General features: G+C 44.9%; 1 protein-coding gene across 8 annotated transcripts; it reads left to right on the forward strand.

Annotated features, from left to right (window-relative positions):
• Nucleotides 1–4,755: 4,755 nt before the first annotated feature.
• Nucleotides 4,756–7,823, forward strand: SAT1 (spermidine/spermine N1-acetyltransferase 1). Of its 8 annotated transcripts, XM_025373254.1 has the most exons (7): nt 4,777–4,826; nt 4,981–5,021; nt 5,262–5,313; nt 5,404–5,487; nt 6,936–7,037; nt 7,130–7,170; nt 7,296–7,823. In XM_025373254.1, exons 3-7 carry the CDS (start codon nt 5,283–5,285, stop codon nt 7,464–7,466), a joined length of 429 nt encoding a protein of 142 aa, XP_025229039.1. In that variant the 5' UTR covers nt 4,777–4,826; nt 4,981–5,021; nt 5,262–5,282; the 3' UTR covers nt 7,467–7,823. The 8 variants fall into 8 exon arrangements, with proteins under 8 accessions (XP_025229036.1, XP_025229040.1, XP_025229035.1 ...); XM_025373251.1 differs by having other exon boundaries at nt 4,756–5,021; XM_025373255.1 differs by having other exon boundaries at nt 4,762–5,021; nt 7,130–7,174.
• The last annotated feature ends 11,497 nt before the right edge of the window (nt 7,824–19,320 follow it).

A 19,320-nucleotide genomic window follows, 5' to 3' on the forward strand; every position in this document is an offset into this window, starting at 1 on the left:
CCTCCCAAAGTGCTGGGATTACAGGCATGAGCCAAAGCGCCCACCCAAGAGCTGATACTTTAGGAGGCCTAAGGATGGTTGACTGCACTTTTCAGATACCCTAAGTGTTTATAAGGAGTTAAAGGCTTGATCTCTGAGGTGAGTGATAGGCAGTAGTCTTCCTTTTAGACACAGTCTCAGGAGGGGAGAGAGGAAGGGCTGCCCGGAGGAGGTAGTTCACACAGAATGGGACACGAATCGTGTATCTGCCCCTCAGTTCTAATTGTACCTGTCCTTTTTCTCCAGAAGGCTGGATCCTTTCCGACCAGAACCAGTACCTTAAGGGCTTGTAATATTGAATTGTGAGTCCCCAGAGGGCAGGTACTATGCCATATTTATTTTGACACTCCCCAAGCACGATGCTTGGTAGGAAATAGACCTTAAGTTTTGGCTAGGCCAGGCGCCGTGGCTCATTCCTGTAATCCCAGCACTTTGGGAGGCCAAGGTGGGTGGATCACCTGAGGTCAGGAGTTCAAGACCAGCCTGGCCAACATGGTGAAACCCCATCTCTACTAATATACAAAAACTAGCCAGGCATGATGGCAGGCGCCTGTAATCCTAGCTACTCATGAGGCTGAGGCAGGAGAATTGCTTGAGCCTGGGAGGCAGAGGTTGCAGTGAGCTGAGATTGCACCACTGCACTCCAGCCTGGGCGACAGAGCTAGACTCCGTCTCCAAAAAAAAACCCAAAAAAACAAAAAAACAAAAACCCAAAACAACAAATAACACAATTTAAAAACGGATGAAGGAGGCTGGGCACAGTGGCTCATGACTATAATCCCAGCATTTTGGGAGGCCGAGGCAGGTGGATCACTTGAGGCCAGAAGTTTGAGACCAGCCTGGCCAACATAGCTAAACCCCCTTCTTTATTAAAAATACAAAAAATTAGCCAGGCATTGTGGCACGCACCTATAATTCCAGCTACTTTGGGAGGCTGAGGTAGGAGAATTGCTTGTACCTGGGAGGCAGAGGCTGCAGTGAGCTGAAACCACACCATTGCACTCCAGCCTGGGCAACAAGAGCAAAACTCCGTCTCAATAAATATATATATATATATATATGGCTGGACGTGGTGGCTCACACCTGTAATCCCAGCACTTCGGGAGGCCAAGGCAGGTGGATCACCTGAGGTCAGGAGTTTGGGACCAGCCTGGCCAACGTGGTGAAACCCCGTCTCTACCAAAAATACAAAATTAGCTGAGCATGGTGGCAGGTGGGAGGCTGAGGCAGAAGAATCACTTGAACCTAGGAGGTGGAGGTTACGGTGAGCCGAGATTGTGCCATTGCACTCCAGCCTGGGCAATAGAGTGAGACTCTGTTTCAAAAAATAATAATAATAATAAATATATAAATGTAATGCTGGTTGCATCTATCCATTCATGACAATGGAAAAGTATAATGTGATTCACTGCCACGAAAAACATTCAAATTTCTTAGGGTTCTAGGCTTCTTCATGTCCACAAACACAGTCACAGTGGGCTTTTTTAGCTGTCTGTTTTCTTTTGGTTTTTTTGAGAGAGGGTCTCGCTCTGTCACCCAGGCTGGAGTGCAGTGGCATGATCATGGCTTACTGCAGCGTCTACCTCCTGGGCTCAAGCGATCCTCCCACCTCAGCCTCCCAAGCTGGGAGGCTAATAGCTCTAACAGCCGGGATACAGGCACACGCCACCACACCCAGCTAATTTTTGTATTTTTGGTACAGACGGGGTTTCCCTATGTTGCCATGGTGGTCTCAAACTCCTGGGCTCAAGCGATCCATCCACCTCAGCCTCCCAAAGTGCTGGGTTTACAGGCATGAGCCACCACTCCCGGCCACCATCTGTTTTTCAGAATAGGTTCTTCTTGTCATAAGGACAAAGCAAAGCAAAAGATCATGAAACTTAAACTAGGCCAGGCGCAGTGGCTCACGCCTGTAATCCCAGCAATTTGGGAGGCCGAGGTAGGTGGATCACCTGAAGTCAGGGGTTTGAGACTAGCCTGACCAACATGGTGAAACCCTGTCTCTACTAAAAATGCAAAAATTAGCCAGGCATGGTGGCGTGTGCCTGTAGTCCCAGCTACTCAGGAGGCTGAGACAGGAGAATGGCTTGAACCCGGGAGGCGGAGGTTGCAGTGAGTGGAGATCACGCCACTGCACTTCAGCCTGGGTGACAGAGTGAGACTTCATCAAGAAAAAGAAAGAAAGAGAGAGAGAGAGAGAGAGAGAGAAGAAACTTAAACCAGAAAAACAAAATAAACAGAAAAAATTATAATGTATTTTAATGAAACAATCACTATTCTTTTTTTTTTTTTTTTGAGACGGAGTCTCGCCCTGTTGCCCAGGCTGGAGTGCAATGGCGTGATCTTGGCTCACTGCAACCTCCACCTCCCAGGTTCAAACGATTCTCCTGCCTCAGCCTCCTGAGTAGCTGAGATTACAGGCACACACCACCATGCCCAATTTTTAAAAATTATTTTTAGTAGAGACAGGGTTTTACCATGTTGGCCAGGTTGGTCTCGAACTCCTGACCTCCTGATCTCGTGATCCGCCTACCTTGGCCTCCCAAAGTGCTGGGATTACAGGCGTGAGCCACCACGCCTGGCCAAAACAATCCTATTCTATTAAATTAAGCAACCCAAACAGAAGATGGCTTTGGTTTTGCTTTAGTTACGCAGCTATCACTAGTGCTTAGTCATAGCGGTCTAATTTACTGTTACCGGTAACAGTACTGTTACCGGTATACATTACTGAAATGTATAACAAGCTCTCCTAAGTCCTGACATTTTAGACAGAAGCAGAGGAGGAAAAAGCCGTCTGGTCATCCATAAGGTCTAGCCAACACTGTCAGGAAAGACTAGTAGCTGTAACTTAGGCAGTTGAGAATCAAAGCGATTTTTAAAGATCTTTGAGAAAGACATTTGAGTTTCATAAACTCCCAGGGTGACTCACTAACCATGGAATCCCCCTAGGGCAGGAAGGGTAACAGAGAATCTACTTCTGTTTTCTTTTCTACATACAGGATATTGCTAGCAAAGGCAGAGAATCACTTGTTGTTTTTTGGTGATAGTCTGATCCCTCCTTCCACAGACTGCAGACACTGCAGGCCCCTTTTATGCTTTTCATCACTGTGAAAATCATCCTCTGACTCATTTCTGAACCCAGGCAGGGCTGTCGAAGTAAGGCCTTCAGCAGGGTCTGTCTGGGAAAGTGAGTTGTAAAAGAAAAGTCATTTCATTCCACAAAGGCTTGAATACTTGGGCCAGGAGGTACAATACAGGAGTAGCTATACTCGAATCCAAATGTTCCCAAACACTCTGGTTTCAGAACATTTAAAACTTGTCAAGGAATCCAGCCAGTTGCGGTGGCTCACACCTGTAATCCCAGCACTTTGGGAGGCCGAGGTGGGAGGAGCACTTGAGCCCAGGAGTTCGAGACCAACCTGAGCAAGATGGTGAGGACCCTGTCTCTACCAAAAAAAAAAAAATACTTATCAAGGAATCCAAAGACCTTACCTTCGAAAATTGTGAAAAACATAGGAATACACAAGCACATATTTTTTTCCTCACCAGAGCAATGACATCATCACATATTCTGTAAATGTATAATTATTTCCAAAAAAAGTTAAAGGAAATGAAGCATAGAGGATGGAGCAAGTAGGGATTACAACAACTTTCAACAGCAACCGAAGTCAGAAGACAGATAACATCAATGTGCTGAAAGAGGAAAACTTCTGAACCTCAAAATCTATAAACAGTGAAATAAACCCTTCAAGAATTGTAAGATGGGCTGGTCCAAAGGTAGTGAGTTATCTCAGTTGATTGTTCACAGTCAGTAACAGATCAAACTCCTTATTTTACTCTCACTACTGCACTTGACTAGTCTGAAAAAAGGAATTATAATTTGAATTAAAGACACATTCAGATAAGCAAAACTGAGAAAGTTTAGTAAAAGCAAATCTTTACTAAAGCAAATTATAAAGAATGTACCTCGGGCAGAAGGAAAGGTGTCAAGATCAAGTGTCGAGGAAGATCAGAGATTTAAGAAGGTATAAGAAGGTTAGAAAAGTGAGAAAAAAAATGCTGTCAACTCTAGAAACTACAAGTATAAAGAAAAAAAGATAATTGGGAAATCTAAATAACCTACCTTAGGAAATTCTAAAAACCGCAAGAATATACGAGCTCACATTCCTTTGGTCATAAGAGCAGTGTCATCATTAGACATCAGGTCGCCTCTGGAAAATTCCATCGTGAGTTTAAAAGGCAAATGACGTCTATTATTCTAAAACTAGTTCTGCCACCGAAACTCTACAAAGAATCTTGGGATCTGCAGGGTCTCCCGGATCACACTTTGAGAACTGCCGCTTTAATCTTCCTCCCATCTCCTAAGTCCAGGGTTCCTGAGTTTGCTTCCCTGACTGGCCAAGGAGAAAAGAGAAAGGTCACTTGTCGGGGGGCCGCAGAGGGAATTCCCCTCTTTCATTTGCAAAGGTTACTGGGGACACACCGGCTCCCAGTAGGGTTTCTGCCAAGGCTCCGCGAAGTGCCACTAGAGGGCGCCGCTAGCGAATCCCACAGCGCGCCCCTCATCCCCAACTTTTGTCCTCCGGGTTCACACGGGCGCCCGGAAGACAGGGTGGTGCCTGGGAGAGGAAACGATGCGCCCCGGGGCCGCGGCCTCATTGGATGAGAGGTCCCCACCTCACGGCCCGAGGCGGGGCTTCTTTGCGCTTAAAAGCCGAGCCGGGCCAATGTTCAAGTGCGCAGCTCTTAGTCGCAAGTCGACTAAGGTTTATCAGTCACTCGCCGAGGTTCCCTGGGCCATGGTGCCAGCCTGACTGAGAAGAGGACGCTCCCGGGAGACGAATGAGGAACCACCTCCTCCTACTATTCAAGTACAGGGGCCTGGTCCGCAAAGGGAAGAAAAGCAAAAGACGAAAATGGCTAAATTCGTGATCCGCCCAGCCACTGCCGCCGACTGCAGTGACATACTGCGGCTGATCAAGGTAGCGGAGAGCCCGAGCTCCTCCCGTGGCGTAGGGTGGAGATGGTTCCGTTTCCCGGGGTGGGGTGATTCGCGTCTCGAGGTCTGGGCCGGTGTGAGAGCCCAGCCGGTTCCCCTTTCTGCGCCCATCCCAGGCCCGGCCGCTACCCCGCCCCGCCCGCCCCATTCCCTTCCATTGAGCTGGCCGGCCGGAGCCTCATTTTGTTTTCTGCTTTTCTCTCTCCTATGTGCATCCCCCCAGGAGCTGGCTAAATATGAATACATGGAAGAACAAGTAATCTTAACTGAAAAAGGTAATTCAACAGTGGCGGGGCGGGGGACAAGCGTTCGGTGCCTGTCACCTTCGTCGAGGCCATTACCGTCCCTGTTCCCCCTTCTTGCAGATCTGCTAGAAGATGGTTTTGGAGAGCACCCCTTTTACCACTGCCTGGTTGCAGAAGTGCCCAAAGAGCACTGGACTCCGGAAGGTAACCCCTCTCCCTTTACAGAAGCCAGAGAGACCGAGTGTTATGTAAGAAGTAGTGTCGGCTGTGTAGAACCACTGACTACACAGGCCGAAGTTACTGAGAACTTGGACAGAAAAAATAGCCAGCAAGTGTTCAAACTACTGAGGAAAAAAAAAAATTAGATACGCTGCACTTGAGAATACTAGGGCAGGTTAAAAGAGCTGTTTAAGTAAGTATCAGAGTGCTGTGGAGACTCTGAAGAGTTTAAGCTGCTTAAGTAAGTACAAGTGCTGTGGCGACCCCGAAGAGTTAGGTATAATGTCATTTGTTGTAATTCAGTTTCATAAAATGGTTCTTGTTTGACCCTAAAGTAACAGTTTTTGTAATTGTGTTAAATCACATTTTTTTCTTTAATTTGTCCCAATCTTCAGGTTACAGTCTCTAGCTTCGCCATGTACATGGCCCTTCCGTGTACATGGATGGGCGGGGAGGTAACTAAAAGATCCTTTACACAATAAAGTAGATGATCATGATAAATGAGGTAAGGTCCTATTATCACACACTTCAAACACGGTAGATCAGAAACCCACTATGATACTCGCTTCCTGTCTGTTTGCTAAGGAATATAAAATGGCTAGAAAGTTTAATTTGAAACCTTTGCCTCCATTTGGAATAGTAGACACCTGTTAAGAGGGTGTCAGATGCCCCCTTTTTTTTTTTTTTTTTTTGGCTGATCCCTGTTGATTGGTCAGAAGACAGCTCAGCTAAAAGGGGAAGTTGTTTGGGTGATTGCTTTTTTTCTGACGTCTGTTCCTCAGGCTAGAAGAAATGAGCAGAAAACACGGGATGAGTACTTTTTAAAGTAATGTGCATGTTATGTAATACCTGTTTCTGGGCAGTGCTGCCTCTTCTGACTCAACAAATGGGGAGAGCAAATTGAAAATGCGTAAATTGGAAGGCAAGTTCTGAAATTAAACGTTGTACTTTGGCCTGATGTTCTGACCTTTAAGGAAGCAAGAGTTTGTAAACTTCCAAATATTTACTATTCTGAACTGCCGTGTAAACCTGACTTGTTCCCAAGTCAACATACCAGTATACCAGTAGGATGTGAATAATGTGTGTGTTGAGTTTAAAACCATAGCAATTTTGCTCTGGCAAGTAATGAAAGTGTTCTCGCTTCCTGAGTGTGAGCTTCCAGCAGACTGCAGAGTGGCCAGTCCACAGTTGTAGCCTGACTTCAGTGAGTTTTGATGTGTGCTTTTTGCAAATACATGTTTTCAGAACAGTGAGATCATCCAGCAGTGGCCTGGACTGCACTCACATAAAAATCATGAGACAGTCGTGGCTGTTTGTTTCTGTAATACATGCATGTATGTTTTTTTAAACCTATGATAGGCCTCTGATTCTGCAGCTGCAACTTTTATGAAATGTTTTCCTTCTCCACATCTCATGTGATACTCTTATTACAGGACACAGCATTGTTGGTTTTGCCATGTACTATTTTACCTATGACCCGTGGATTGGCAAGTTACTGTATCTTGAGGACTTCTTCGTGATGAGTGATTATAGAGGTACGATTGAGTTCGGAGCAGAGGGTCTGAAGAGAGTTCAGGGTTATATAAATCCTTACAATGACTTTTTAAATTGTACTTTTTCTTTTTAGGCTTTGGCATAGGATCAGAAATTCTGAAGAATCTAAGCCGGGTATGTCTTAGTTTTTGGTTTCCAAATTTGTAAGTTCACTGGATTATTTTAATGATGGAATAAAAATTGGGTCTTGAAAGCAGGTTGAAACGTCACTGAGTTTGTGTTTTACTCTCTCATAATAGGTTGCGATGAAGTGTCGCTGCAGCAGCATGCACTTCTTGGTAGCAGAATGGAATGAACCATCCATCAACTTCTACAAAAGAAGAGGTGCTTCTGATCTGTCCAGTGAAGAGGGTTGGAGACTGTTCAAGATCGACAAGCAGTACTTGCTAAAAATGGCAACAGAGGAGTGAGGAGTGCTGGTGTAGATGACAACCTCCATTCTATTTTAGAATAAATTCCCAACTTATCTTGCTTTCTATGCTGTTTGTAGTGAAATAATAGAATGAGCACCCATTCCAAAGCTTTATTACCAGTGGCGTTGTTGCATGTTTGAAATGAGGTCTGTTTTAAAGTGGCAATCTCAGATGCAGTTTGGAGAGTCAGATATTTCTCCTTGAATATCTTTCGATAAACAACAGGGTGGTGTGATCTTAATATATTTGAAAAAAAACTTCATTCTCGTGAGTCATTTAAATGTGTACAATGTACACACTGGTACTTAGAGTTTCTGTTTTGATTCTTTTTTAATAAACTACTCTTTGATTTAATTGTTTGGTGTAAGCATTTTTACTAATTCTTTATTTCTTACACATTTTTCTTACTGTTGAAGACAAAAATGACCCACAAACGCCATTGGATAAATAGAATTGCTCAAAATAGTTTTTAACCCAATGTAAAGTTTTTATGGTCATGTGTTACTCCAGTATTAACAGAGTCTGGATAGAAGCCAGTTGACCAGTTGACTATCAAGGTTTTATACCTAGCAACATGTAAAACATGACTTTTTTTTTTTTTTTTTTTTTGAGACAGTCTCACTGTTGCTCAGGCTGGAGTGCAGTAGAGTGATCTCAGCTCACTGCAACCTCTGCCTCCTGGGTTCAAGCAATTCTCATGCCTTAGCCTCCTGAATAGCTGCGACTATAGGCGTGTGCCATCGTACCCAGCTAATTTTTGTATTTTTAGTAGAGACAGGGCTTCGCCATGTTGGCCACTCTGGTCTTGAACTCCCAACCTCAAGTGATCCACCCGCCTCAGCCTCCCAAAGTGCTGGGATTACAAGGGTCAGCCACAGTACCTGGCAAAACATGGCTTTTTACATTGATGACACTATACACTGCATCTGACGGAATTTTCAAGAGCTGAAAACCAAGTTAGAAACTGAGGCCCACAATGAATAAACCCATCATTACACAAGTAAAATGTGGAGATGAGATTATGAAACATTGAAAATCAAGAAAAAATATCTTGTCCCTAAAAAACCTCATGCTACGTTAAGACTTTTTTTTTTTTTTAATAGAGCCAAGGTCTCACTCAATGAATAAACTCATCATTACACAAGTAAAATGTGGAGGTGGGATGAAACATTGAAAATCAAGAAAAAACATCTTGTCCCCCAAAACCTCATGCAACACAAGCCTTTTTTTTTTTTTTTTTTTTTTTTAATAGAGCCAAGGTCTCACTCTTTCGCCCAGGCTGCAGTGCAGTGGTGTGATCACAGCTCACTGCAGCCTTATCTTCCTGGGTTCAAGCGATTTCCCCACCTCAGCCTCCCAAAAGTAGTTGGGACTACAGGTGCATGCCACTATGCCCGGTTAATTTTTTTGATTTTTAATAGAGACAGGGTCTCGCTAAGTTGCCGAGTCTGGTCTCAAATCCTCCTACCTCGGTCTCCCAAAGTGTTGGGATTACAGGTATGAGCCGTAGCACCTGACCAAGATAATTTTGAAGGTAAAGTGGATCACTGAAATTAGTGTCTTACGTGTACTGAAAAAGTACACATTTTTACAAGAAACTTGCAAACAAAAGCTCCAGTTGGACACAAGTATAAATCAGATAAATTAACATCTTATTTGGAGGGTGAATTTGTAGTCCTGTGTTAATACAATGGATTTTTAGAGCAGAGAAACAATAGCCCTTAAAACTGCCAGGGGGTAAAGAAGTAAACAAATGCTTTCTTAAGGACTGAAATGAAAAAGAAAAAACCTTTTCCCGTTAGATATGTGAACTCCTTTCACTATTCATTGCATTGGCCCAAATTCCTAAACTGACTAATTTCCACAATAATGAAAATGGTAGTTGATAAGAACCACTGTAGACTAATGTCCAAGATAAATGTTTTCCAAAAGAAGTCAGATACCTGAAAACAATGCTCTGTATCTCTCGGAGTTATCCAGGAAATCCACACTGAGCTCCTCAGGCGAAGGGAAGGTTGTCCTGCAATCCTTCGTATCAGTGTCTGTTACAGCTTCCTAGATTAGAAGGTAGCCATTTATAAAGATGTAGCCCTGTATTATATTTAATACAGGAGGGCTTTGGGATTTATTGGTGACTCAGAGAGCATGCCATGAAAACGGGCTTACAGAGTCAATTATCAACCAGGGGCCTATTAGGCAGGCGAGTAACTACATAAGAGAAACTCTGGCAAAAATAAAAGGGTAACCAAACACAAAGAGCCTTGTGGAGAAGTAAGATATTTTGCAAATTGTGTTTTGGAAAGTGAGCCTCTTAGAGGAAAACAACTACATGCTGACTGTGGTTAAATATATGAATGAATTAAATTAACCACCAAGTTACAATATAAGTCTTTGTTTTCTCTTCTTTCTTAGAACTTAGCCTTAAAGGCCCAGTGTTGTGAAAACGAAGGCTTTTATGAAGTTTCTGTATCCACTTTAGAGAAGTCCCTTAAGTGTAAAATTTATTTATTTTAATTTTAATTTTATTTCATTTTTTCTTTTTTTTTTTTTTTGAGACGGAGTCTTGCTCTGTCACCCAGGCTGGAGTGCAGTGGCCGGATCTCAGCTCACTGCAAGCTCCGCCTCCCGGGTTCAAGCCATTCTCCTGCCTCAGCCTCCCGAGTAGCTGGGACTACAGGCGCCCGCCACCTCGCCCAGCTAGTTTTTTGTATTTTTTAGTAGAGATGGGGTTTCACCGTGTTAGCCAGGATGGTCTTGATCTCCTGACCTTGTGATCCGCCCATCTCGGCCTCCCAAAGTGCTGGGATTACAGGCTTGAGCCACCGCGCCCGGCCTTATTTTATTTTTTCTTGAGACAGGTTCTCACTCCATTGCCCAGGCTGGAGTGCAATGGTACGATCACAACTTACTGCAGCCTTGACCTTCTGGGCTCAAGCAATCCTCCTGCCTCAGCATCCCAAGTAGCTAGACCACAGGAACGCACCGCCACGCCCAGCTTTTCGCCTTTTAAAAAAAATTTTTTGTAGAGATGAGGTCTCGCTACATTGCCCAGGCTGGTCTCCAACTCCTGGCCTCAAGTGATCCTCCCACCTTGGCCTCCCAAAGAGCTGGGATTACAGGCGTAAGCCTGCACCCAGCCAACTTTAAAATTTAGGAGCTGAAACACCGACCGAGAGCAGTGGCATATGCCTGTAATCCCAGCACTTTGGGAGGCCGAGGCAGGCAGATCATGAGGTCAGGAGTTCGAGACCAGCATGGCCAACATAGTGAAACCCCGTCTCTACTAAAAATACAAAAAATTAGCCAGGCGTGGTGGCAGGCCCGTGTAATCCCAGCTACTCAGGAGGCTGAGGCAGGAGAATCACTTGAACCCGGGAGGCAGAGGTTGCAGTTAGCAGAGATTGCACCATTGCCCTCCAGCCCAGGCAACAGTGTGAGACTCTGTCTCAAAAAAAAAAAAAAAAAAGAAGCTGAAACACCACAGCATTAGCCCACTACTAGCTGAACTCAATTACAAAGACACCTTTTTAAATACTGAACTATAAAGCAAATCTATAAAGTTTGAAGTCACCAGGCAAGTAAGAAAACATGTTACAGGGAAATTATCTGAAAAGAAACAACAAACAATGATAAACATGGAAAACCAGAGTCCAAGATCATCAACTGCTTACATTCCACAGAGTAGTCTTTCTAGGGAAAGAAAGTAGAGTCTTTTTTTTTTACAGAAATGCTGAAGAAACAATTCAGAAGAAATCTAATGATTCATTAATGCCTTTGACCCACTCTACCCCTTCCTGTGAGTCTCCTTTCCACTGGGGACCCAGGAGGACCTAGAATAATGGATGCTGCTTATCACGGTTCATTGAAGCAAGTGGCTGCTCACCAGCAGCTGATGGAACTGCCACGCCCTGGGAAACCAGCCACTTCTCCTGCTAGGAGTGAAGCAACTTCCTCCCTGACTGTCACAGCCAAGGCCTTCCTCTGAGTCTGCAGGTGACCATGTCTGCTCCTAGAATTCTGTTTCCTTGACTGGTGCCATCTTTGTTTTGTTTATTTTGAGACAGAGTTTCGCTTTTCTTGCTCAGGCTGGAGTGCAGTGGCGCGAACTCGGCTCACATGAACCTGGGAGGCGGAGGTTGCAGTGAGCCGCGATCACGCCACTGCATTCCAGCCTGGGCGACAGGGCAAGATTACATCTCAAAAAAAAAAAAAAAAGAAAAAGAAAAAAACTAGTGATAAGAGCTAAGAGCTAACATGTATTAAGCACTAATCAGGAACCAGGCTTTCAGTTTAGCACTTTGTATACATTATTATCTCATCTAATTCTCACAACCACTGTATGAGATTGGCACAATTATGAGTTTCTTTTTACAATGAGAAGCTAAACCTAAGAGAAGTTAAGTTGCCCATGGTCACACAACTAGACCTGGGAATCAAGCTCCAAACCAATTTCTCAAACCCCTGGGGCTTCCTGCCATAGTCTCACATGACCTCACAGTCTCTATAAGAATGATTGAATACGGTGTTTCTGTGTGATTCTACTCCAAAGAATAATCAGTATAAGCATTTTCTGGATAATCAAAAGCAGTGGTTCTCAGTATGGGCTACACATTAGAATGGCCTAGAAAGCACTGTAAAAATACTAATGCCCCACCCTGAGAGAGATTTCTAATTTACTTCTATTTTTATGCACATACCAAAGTGATGCCAGGGGCCTGGTGCAGTGGCTCACGCCTGTCATCCCTGCACTTTGGGAGGCCGAGACGGATGGATCACTTGAGGTTGGGAGTTCGAGACCAGCCTGGCCAACATGGTGAAATCCTGCCTGTACTAAAAATACAAGAATTAGCCAGGCATGGCGGTATGCACCTGCAAACCCAGTGACTTGGGAGGCTGAGACACGAGAATCGCTTGAACCTGGGAAGTGGAATTTACAGTGAGCCGAGATCACACCACTGCACTCTAGCCTGGGCAACAGAGCAAGATTCTGTCTCAAAAAAAAAAGTGATGCCAGGGGTGATGCCAGGGTTGAGACCCACTGATCTGGAAAAGCAGTTTGCAGTTTATAACTGAATCTTAGTCACAATTGTTAGTACAACCATTTCAGTTTGTGTTTATGCTGTTCACCTTGGCTCTTGCCAAGCGAAACCAAGTGAAGTCATATCATAGTGCCTAAAGAAGAACCTTTTCAAAAGCTTTTAGAAAACAAGGCAGAATTGTCATCTCACTCCATACAGTGCTGAAATCAAAGAATATCCGCCCAAGCAGTCAGTACGATGTTCCTTTGCAAGCAGCAACTCATTACAGAAAAACATCTTCCATCACATTAAGTCAGCATTGTTCATTTGAATGTTATTAGTTTGGTAATTTTGTTTGTATTTGATTTATAAATGGACACTGGTTTTACAGTTATAGAGGAGCAGTAAACACAAAATATTCACATCTAGTGTATAATTATAGTAATATAATAATAATAATTTCAAGCACCACTGAGGGTCTGTGAGAATATTTTTTTTTTCTTTTTTTTTGAAACAGAGTCTCGCTCTATCACCCAGGCTGGAATGTAGTGGTGCGATCTCGGCTCACTGCAACCTCCACCTCCCCGGTTCAAGCAATTCCCCTGCCTCAGCCTCCCGAGTAGCTGGGATTACAGGCGCACGCCACCACACCTGGCTAATTTTTTTTGTATTTTTAGTAGAGATGGGGTTTCACCATTTTGGCTAGACTAGTCTTGAACAGGCAACCTCAGCCTCCCAAAGTGCTGGGATTACAGGCGTGAGCCACCACGCCAGGCCCTATATCTTTTTCTTTTAAAAGGAGTCTGTGTTGCTCAAGTTTGAAAAATCCTGCTGTAACCAGTATACAATACTGCCTGCTTTTGTTTGGTTAAAAAAAATAGTGCCAAAGTCATCAGAGATAAGACTTGATCAGATTCAGGTTTGAGTTTTGGGCAAGAATATTTCATAGGTGATGTTTTTCCCCTCAAGAAGCAAATAATGCCTGGTCATCTCTGTGCTGCTAGCAGCTGTTAATACCAATACTTAGGTCTGCTGATTCATTAGGAGTTGCAAAATGGTGAAATTCTATCATTCCTTCTTTATTTATGACCTAGAATACTTCTATAAAGAGAACTTCCACCCGGGCGCCGTGGCTCACACCTGTAATCATAGCACTTTGGGAGGCCGAGGTGGGAGGGTCATTTGAGCCCAGGAGTTCAAGACCAACCTGAGCAACATAGTGAGACCCCGTCTCTATAAAAAGTTGTTGTTATTATTATTAAAATAAGAGAACTTTCCCCCATCTTATATTTTGTTACCCTGAGGTACACAGTTCACCCAGAAGAGGCAGAATAAATGCTTAATTACTCCCTTTTATTTACTAGTTTTCAAAAGAATGAATTTAGTGCCCCCCAGCATCTTCCAATGAGGCTTTTTTTCCTTCCAAGTAACATTATTATTTTTCTAAATAATATACAGACGGGGTTTCACCAAGTTGCCTACGCTGGTCTTGGACTCCTGAACTCAAGCAATCCTCTCGCCTCAGCCTCCCAAAGTGCTGGGATTCCAGGCATAAGCCACTGTGCCTGGCCTGAAGTATCATTATTAACTCAAGGACTCTTAGCATTTCCTGTATCTTAATTACTTGCCATTATTTTTCTTATTGAAGCTCAGATTTCCCTAATTGTCCAGTGAAAGCTTCTTCAAGTTGGCTCCAGAGTTGAGTCCTTTGGACGCGACCCCAGAAGCCTTTGTTAACTTCTTCCCTTTTAAGTTGTCCCAGGCTCATCTAGTACATTTCCTCCCCCAGACCTGACATCAATGGCTAGGTAATTCTGAGCTTCAGCGGTTCCCAGGGGAAACAACATTTATTGGGAGCAGGTGGTGTTCACAGTTCTCTGTTTTGATAATAACACGGGCACAGCAGGGAGATCCTTTTAAAGTGGGGCTTGAGAGTGGCGGCATTCACTCCAGGCTTCCCTGAGGAAGTGTTCCACCAGCTGTGGGCCAACACTATCTTCTTCCACCTCAGTGTTTATACTGCTTTCTTCTATCCAGTAAATCAATAACAACAACGACAATAAAAATGGTTTCAAAACAGCTAAATCCACAACAACAAATCTCTCTGTTTGCAGAGACGTGGTCCAGAGGGAGTTTGGGTCTGATGAACTCTTGACTTGGAGTCAAAGGAAATTGAATTAGATTCTGGCTTTTCTTTATTTATGAGAGTAAAAACAAACCATTTATTTTTAATTTTTATGTATTTTTTTTTAAATATTTTGAGACTCCATCTGGCTCTGTCGCCCAGGCTGGAGTACAGTGGTGCAGTCTTGGCTCACTGCAAGCTCCGCCTCCCGGGTTCACGCCATTCTCCTGCCTCAGCCTCCCGAGTAGCTGGGACTACAGGTGCCCACCATCACCATCATGCCTGGCTAATTTTTTGTATTTTTAGTAGAGACGAGGTTTCACTGTGTTAGCCAGGATGGTCTCGATCTCCTGACCTCGTGATCCGCCTGCCTTGGCCTCCCAAAGTGCTGGCTTTTTTTTTTTTTTTTTTTTTTTTGAGACGGAGTCTCACTCTCACCCAGGATGGAGTGCAATGGCGCGATCTCGGCTCACTGTAACCTCCGCCTCCCGGGTTCAGGCGATTCTCCTGTCTCAGCCTCCTGAGTAGCTGAGAGTACAGACATGTGCCACCATGCCTGACTACTTCTTTTGTATTTTTTTTTTTTTTTTTTGAGACGGAGTCTCGCTCTGTCGCCCAGGCTGGAGTGCAATGGCCGGATCTCAGCTCACTGCAAGCTCCGCCTCCCGGGTTCACGCCATTCTCCGGCCTCAGCCTCCCGAGTAGCTGGGACTACAGGCGCTGCCACCTTGCCCGGCTATTTTTTGTATTTCTTAGTAGAGATGGGGTTTCACCGTGTTAGCCAGGATGGTCTCGATCTCCTGACCTCGTGATCCGCCCATCTCGGCCTCCCAAAGTGCTGGGATTACAGGCTTGAGCCACCGCGCCCGGCCTTCTTTTGTATTTTTAGTAAAGACAGGGTTTCACCATGTTGGCCAGGCTGGTCTCAAACTCCTGACCTCAGGTGATCCACCCACCTTGGCCTCCCAAAGTGCTGGGATTACAGGCATGAGCCACTGTGCCTGGCAGATATACATTATTCATATATTCTATGTGATATATTTGTAGTAACCCTACATTGAGCATCTGCTATGTGCCAGACATTGTGATTTTATTTCATGAACGACCATAACAATATTGTAGGGTATTCCAGTGGTATGCTAGTAAGTCAGCTGGAGGTGGGGTATCCTTGATTTATAGACTTGGCTGATTTCCATGGTGTAAATACTTCCACCAACGGTGTACCAATGGTTTTAGCAACTGGCTGACAAAATTCCTGAATATTTAACAATAGGTTCTCCCAAGCCAGTAGGAGCAGGTTGCAGCACACCACTGGATCAGGCCCATCTTATTTTATTGTATTTTATTTTATTGAGACAGGGTCTCGTTCTGTCACCCAGACTGCAATGCAGTGATGTGGCTGCAGCTCACTGCAGCCTCAACCTCCCAGGCTCAATTGATCTTCTCACCTTAGTCTCCTGAGTAGCTGAAACCACAGGTGCATGCCACCAAACTCTTGGCTAATTTTTGTATTTTTTTGGCAAGATGGGGTCTTGCCATGTTGCCCAAGCTGGTCTTAAACTCCTGAGCTAAAGTGATCCGCTGCCCTTGGCCTCCCAAAGTGCTGGGATTACAGGTGTGAGCCACCACACCTGGCCCAGGCCCATTTTAAAGAAGAGGACCATCCTGGCTAACACGGTGAAACCCCGTCTCTACTAAGAAATACAAAAAAAAAAAACTAGCCGGGCGAGGTGGCGGGCGCCTGTAGTCCCAGCTACTCGGGAGGCTGAGGCCGGAGAATGGCGTGAACCCGGGAGGCGGAGCTTGCAGTGAGCTGAGATCCGGCCACTGCACTCCAGCCTGGGCGACAGAGCGAGACTCCGTCTCAAAAAAATAAAATAAAATAAAATAAAGAAGAGGAAATGGAGGCTCAGAGAGGTTAAGCAACTTGGATTCATTACAGGGGGTGCAGGTCTGGGCTGTCAAACCAGGTTTGTACCTTCACAACTGTGTGCTTTTTCTACCACACTCCTGCCACTTTTCTTTCTTTTTTTTTTTTTTTTGAGATGGAGTCTCACCCTGTCACCCAGGTTGGAGTGCAGTGGTGCGATCTTGGCTCACTGCAACCTCCGCCCCCTGGGTTCAAGCAATTCTCCTGCCTCAGCCTCTTGAGTAACTGGGATTACAGGCTCCTGCCACCATGCCCGGCTAATTTTTCTATTTTTAGTAGAGACGGGGCTTCACCATGTTGGCCAGGCTGGTCTTGAACTCGTGACCTCATGATCCACCCGCCTCGGCCTCCCAAAGTGCTGAGATTACAGGCATGAGCCACCACATCTGGCCTCCTGCCACTTTTCTAAGCTGTTGAGCAACACCAGCAGTCCCCAAACTTTTTGGCACCAGGGACCAATTTCATGGAAGACAATTTTTCCACAGACGGGGGGATGGTTTTGAGATGAAACTGTTCCACCTCAGATCACCAGGCCTTAGATTCTGATAAGGAGTGTGCAACCTAGATCCCTCCAATGTGCAGTTCACAATAGGCTTCACTCTCCTGTGAGAATCTAATGCCACCACTGATCTGACAGGAGGCTGAGCTCAGGCACTAAAGCTCACTGGTCCACTGCTCACCTCCTGCTGTGTGGCCTGGCTCCTAACAGGCCACACACAGGTGCTGGTCTATGGCCTGGGGACTGGGGACCACTGAACTACACTATTTGACCTCTGACTTATTTATTTATGCTTTTGGCATAAGATTGTGCACAAAAATGTTTACTTCTCTTGACTGTAAACATCCTGGGGACAGGGGCTCTGCCTCATAATTTCTGTATCCTCAGGGACTCATTCCATGCATGGCACATAGTAAGCACTTCATGAACATTCATTAAATGAATGGAATCAACCAGTCTCCTTTCTAGGGGGAAACTGAGATAGAAATAAATTCTAATGTCATTCTTTACTTATAACAGACACCCATTTTGAGAATCACAGTTTAATTGAAAAAAAGAAAGCTAATAATTATAGGACACTTTCTACATCCCACATATTATACCTGGATTATGTCATATAATCCTTAAAGCAAAGCCATCGTTTTGTGTATGAGGAAGGTAGGGTGTGGAAAGCAAATTTATTTATTTATTTATTTATTTGAGACGGAGTTGCGCTCTTGTTGCCCCGGCTGGAGTGCATTGGCGTGGTCTCGGCTTACCCCAACCTCCGCCTCCCAGGTTCAAGCAATTCTCCTGCCTCAGCCTCCCGAGTAACTGGGATTATAGGCTCCTGCCACCACACCCGGCTAATTTTTTGTATTTTTAGTAGAGACGGGGTTTCTCCATGTTGGTCAGGTTGGTCTCAAACTCCCGACCTCAGGTGATCTGCCCGCCTCGGCCTCCCAAAGTGCTGGGATCATGGGTGTGAGCCACCATGCCTGGTGCCAATCAATTTATTTTATGTCATACAACCAGGAGGCAATAGGATTGAGATCTGAACTGGGTAGCTGGGTTCCACGTATACCTCACGAACTGCAACTCATGGTATAGACTCACTAACCATTCATGGTAGTGTTTCCTCATTAAACACTGCTGGCGCGTTAGGGCTAAGACTGTTTCTTTGAAACCTGGAAAAGGTCTTGCCTGTGCTTACATTCGGCATCGAGGAACAGGGAGAATGCGGGCTTCCTATCCACTGTTCCCTGTCTCAACATGTCTCTGCCAGCTCTGCAAGAAAATTCGACACTTCCACAAAAGACCAGTGAAGGAAACCAAAATGTTTCACCCCAAAACATACTTCTTTGACGTATTTCAAGATGGCTATTCAGAAGGGCTGGAAATACAAGAATAGCTGCAAAGCTGCCTTTTGTGGAGCTTTGTATGTGTAGAGAAAATCCGCATTGATGCAGTCCTGCTTTCTCGGAGGCCCTCCCTTGTCCGGATCTAGGAAAGATTAACTGAGAGTCTGGCCTGAAAAAGAGCTGCCACTTATGAGGTTTGATCTATATAACAAGACCCCCTTTGCTAGCCAGGCCTCCTCTTCTCCCCCTAAACAGGTTAGAAGAGGCCTTCTCTTCCAACCTGTTTTGCCAGGATCCAAGCCCCATTCTTTTATTTTTATTTATTTATTTTTTTTTTTTTTGAGACCGAGTCTAGCTCTGTCACCAGGCTGGAGTGCAGTGGCGTGATCTCGGCTCGCTGCAGCCTCCACCTCCCAGGTTCAAGCGATTCTCCTGCCTCAGTCTCCCGAGTAGCTGGGATTACAGGCGCCTGCCACCACGCCCAGCTGTCAAGACCCATTCTTTCTGTAACCTCAGGATGGTATATAAACTTCTGTACCCCCGGGAGGTGGGCTGCAGTAATCACTCTGTGATTTCCCTCCGCGAACATTAATAAGCTCGTATGCCATTTCTCTTACTAATCAGCCTTTTGTCAGTTGATTTTCCAGTGAACCGTCAGAAGGCGAAGGGAAAGATTTCCCTTGGCCCCTATAGCAGCTTTGAGGCAAGGCAAGCGGCTCAGCAATCATCCAGCTTTGTTTACTCTTCCTTGAATTACTTATGAGTTTGCTTTTTTTTTTTTTTTTTTTTTTTTGAGATAGAGTTTCGCTCTTGTTGCCCAGGCTGGAGTGCAATGGCGCAATCTCAGCTCATGGCAACCTCTGCCTCCCGAGTTCAAGCCATTCTCCTGCCTCAGCCTCTAGAGTAGCTGGGATTACAGGCATGCGCCACCACATCCGG

Source organism: Theropithecus gelada, chromosome X, assembly GCF_003255815.1.
Source record: "Theropithecus gelada isolate Dixy chromosome X, Tgel_1.0, whole genome shotgun sequence".
NCBI lineage: Eukaryota > Metazoa > Chordata > Mammalia > Primates > Cercopithecidae > Theropithecus > Theropithecus gelada.